This window comes from Charadrius vociferus, unplaced genomic scaffold (genome assembly GCF_000708025.1).
Source record: "Charadrius vociferus isolate BGI_N301 unplaced genomic scaffold, ASM70802v2 scaffold863, whole genome shotgun sequence".
In the NCBI taxonomy this organism is placed as follows: Eukaryota; Metazoa; Chordata; class Aves; order Charadriiformes; family Charadriidae; genus Charadrius; species Charadrius vociferus.
This window is the reverse complement of record NW_009647691.1, coordinates 63,647-65,064: the sequence shown is the minus strand read 5'-3', so window position 1 is coordinate 65,064 and position 1,418 is coordinate 63,647. Positions and strand designations below refer to the sequence as shown.

At 67.3% G+C, this 1,418-nt stretch overlaps 1 protein-coding gene across 1 annotated transcript in view; it reads left to right on the top strand.

Moving 5' to 3' along the window:
• Positions 1-1,418, top strand: part of STX3 (syntaxin 3) — a 6,648-nt gene that overhangs the window by 4,578 nt on the left and 652 nt on the right. The window contains exon 9 of the mRNA XM_009881432.1: positions 858-968. Coding sequence (XP_009879734.1) covers positions 858-968 — 111 coding nt within the window. The remainder of the gene's footprint in view (positions 1-857; positions 969-1,418) is intronic.

Here is a 1,418-nt window from a genome sequence, read left to right as displayed (position 1 = left end):
TGGGGACAAACAGGGACCTGTGCACGGGCTGCATGGGGACCAGCAGGGACCTGTGTGTGGGGACATGCAGGGACCTCTGCATGGGGACAAACAGGGACCTGTGTGTGGGGCTTCATGGGGACCGGCAAGGACATCCACGTGGGGACAAACAGGGACCTGTGCGTGGAGACAAGCTGGGACCTGTGCACGGGGCTGCATGGGGACCGGCAGGGACCTCTGTATGGGGACACGCAGGGATCTGTGCACGGGGCTTCACGGGGACCAACAGGGACATCTGCATGGGGACAAACAGGGACCTGTGCACGGGGCTTCACGGGGACCAGCAGGGACCTACGTGTGGGGACCAGCAGGGACCTCTGCCTGGGGACAAACAGGGACCTGTGCATGGGCTTCACGGGGACGAGACCTGTGCATGAGGATGAGGAGGGACTTGCGCATGAAGCCGCACAGGGACTGGCACTCAGGGCTGCGCAGGGCTCCGTGGGGACACAGGGTGGCACGCAGCCCCGGGAGCACCTGCATGGGACCACGCAGGCCACCGCAGGGACCCACGCAGGGGGACACACGGGTCTGGGTGGTGGTCCGCCCCGGGACCACCCAGCACCCAAGCCCGTGGGGACCTGGGAGAGGGTACAGGGGTCTGCAGGGGTGCGTCCCACACCGCGGTGGTCCCGGCCCCTCTCTCAGCCCTTTTCTGTCCCATCCCCTCCCCTCCATGCAACGCGAGGAGCCACTGTGTGCGCCGGGGAAGGGTGAGTACCTGCGCCGTGGGGGCTGTGCCGCGTGCCGTGGGGCCGTGCCGTGGGGGTCCCATCTCAGCGTGTGTCCCCCCCGCTCCTCATCTCCTGTCCCCGCAGGGTGGGCTGCTGGATAACGTGGAGCAATACGTGATGCACACGACCGAGCACGTGGAGCAGGCGAACCAGCAGACCAAGAAGGCTCTCCAGTACCAGGGCCAGGCGCGCAAGGTGGGTGGGTGGGTGCCGGCACCCACGGGTGCTCTCAGCGTGTTGCGTCCCCCCTCGTCTTCTCTCTTTTCTCCGTCTCTCTCTGCCTCCGCCCCGCCGCCCCTGCGCGCCCCGTAGGGAGCCATGATCGACCGCATAGAGAACAACATGGACCAGTCCGTCGGCTTCGTGGAACGGGCCGTGGCCGACACCAAAAAGGCCGTGAAGTACCAAAGTGAGGCCAGGAGGGTGAGACGGCCCGACGGCCCCACTGTCCCCCCAGTGTCCCCTCCGTAGCCCCCAGCATCCCCAAGGCTCCCCCGGTGTCCCCCATCTCTGTCCCTCAGCCTGCCTTCACATCTCCCAGTGCCCCCAGTATCTCCCCGTTATCCTCCAGTGACCCTGAGACCCCCCTGGTGACCCTAGCCACTTCTTGTGTGGCCCGCGCCCCCCCCCCGCTCCCCCGTCCCC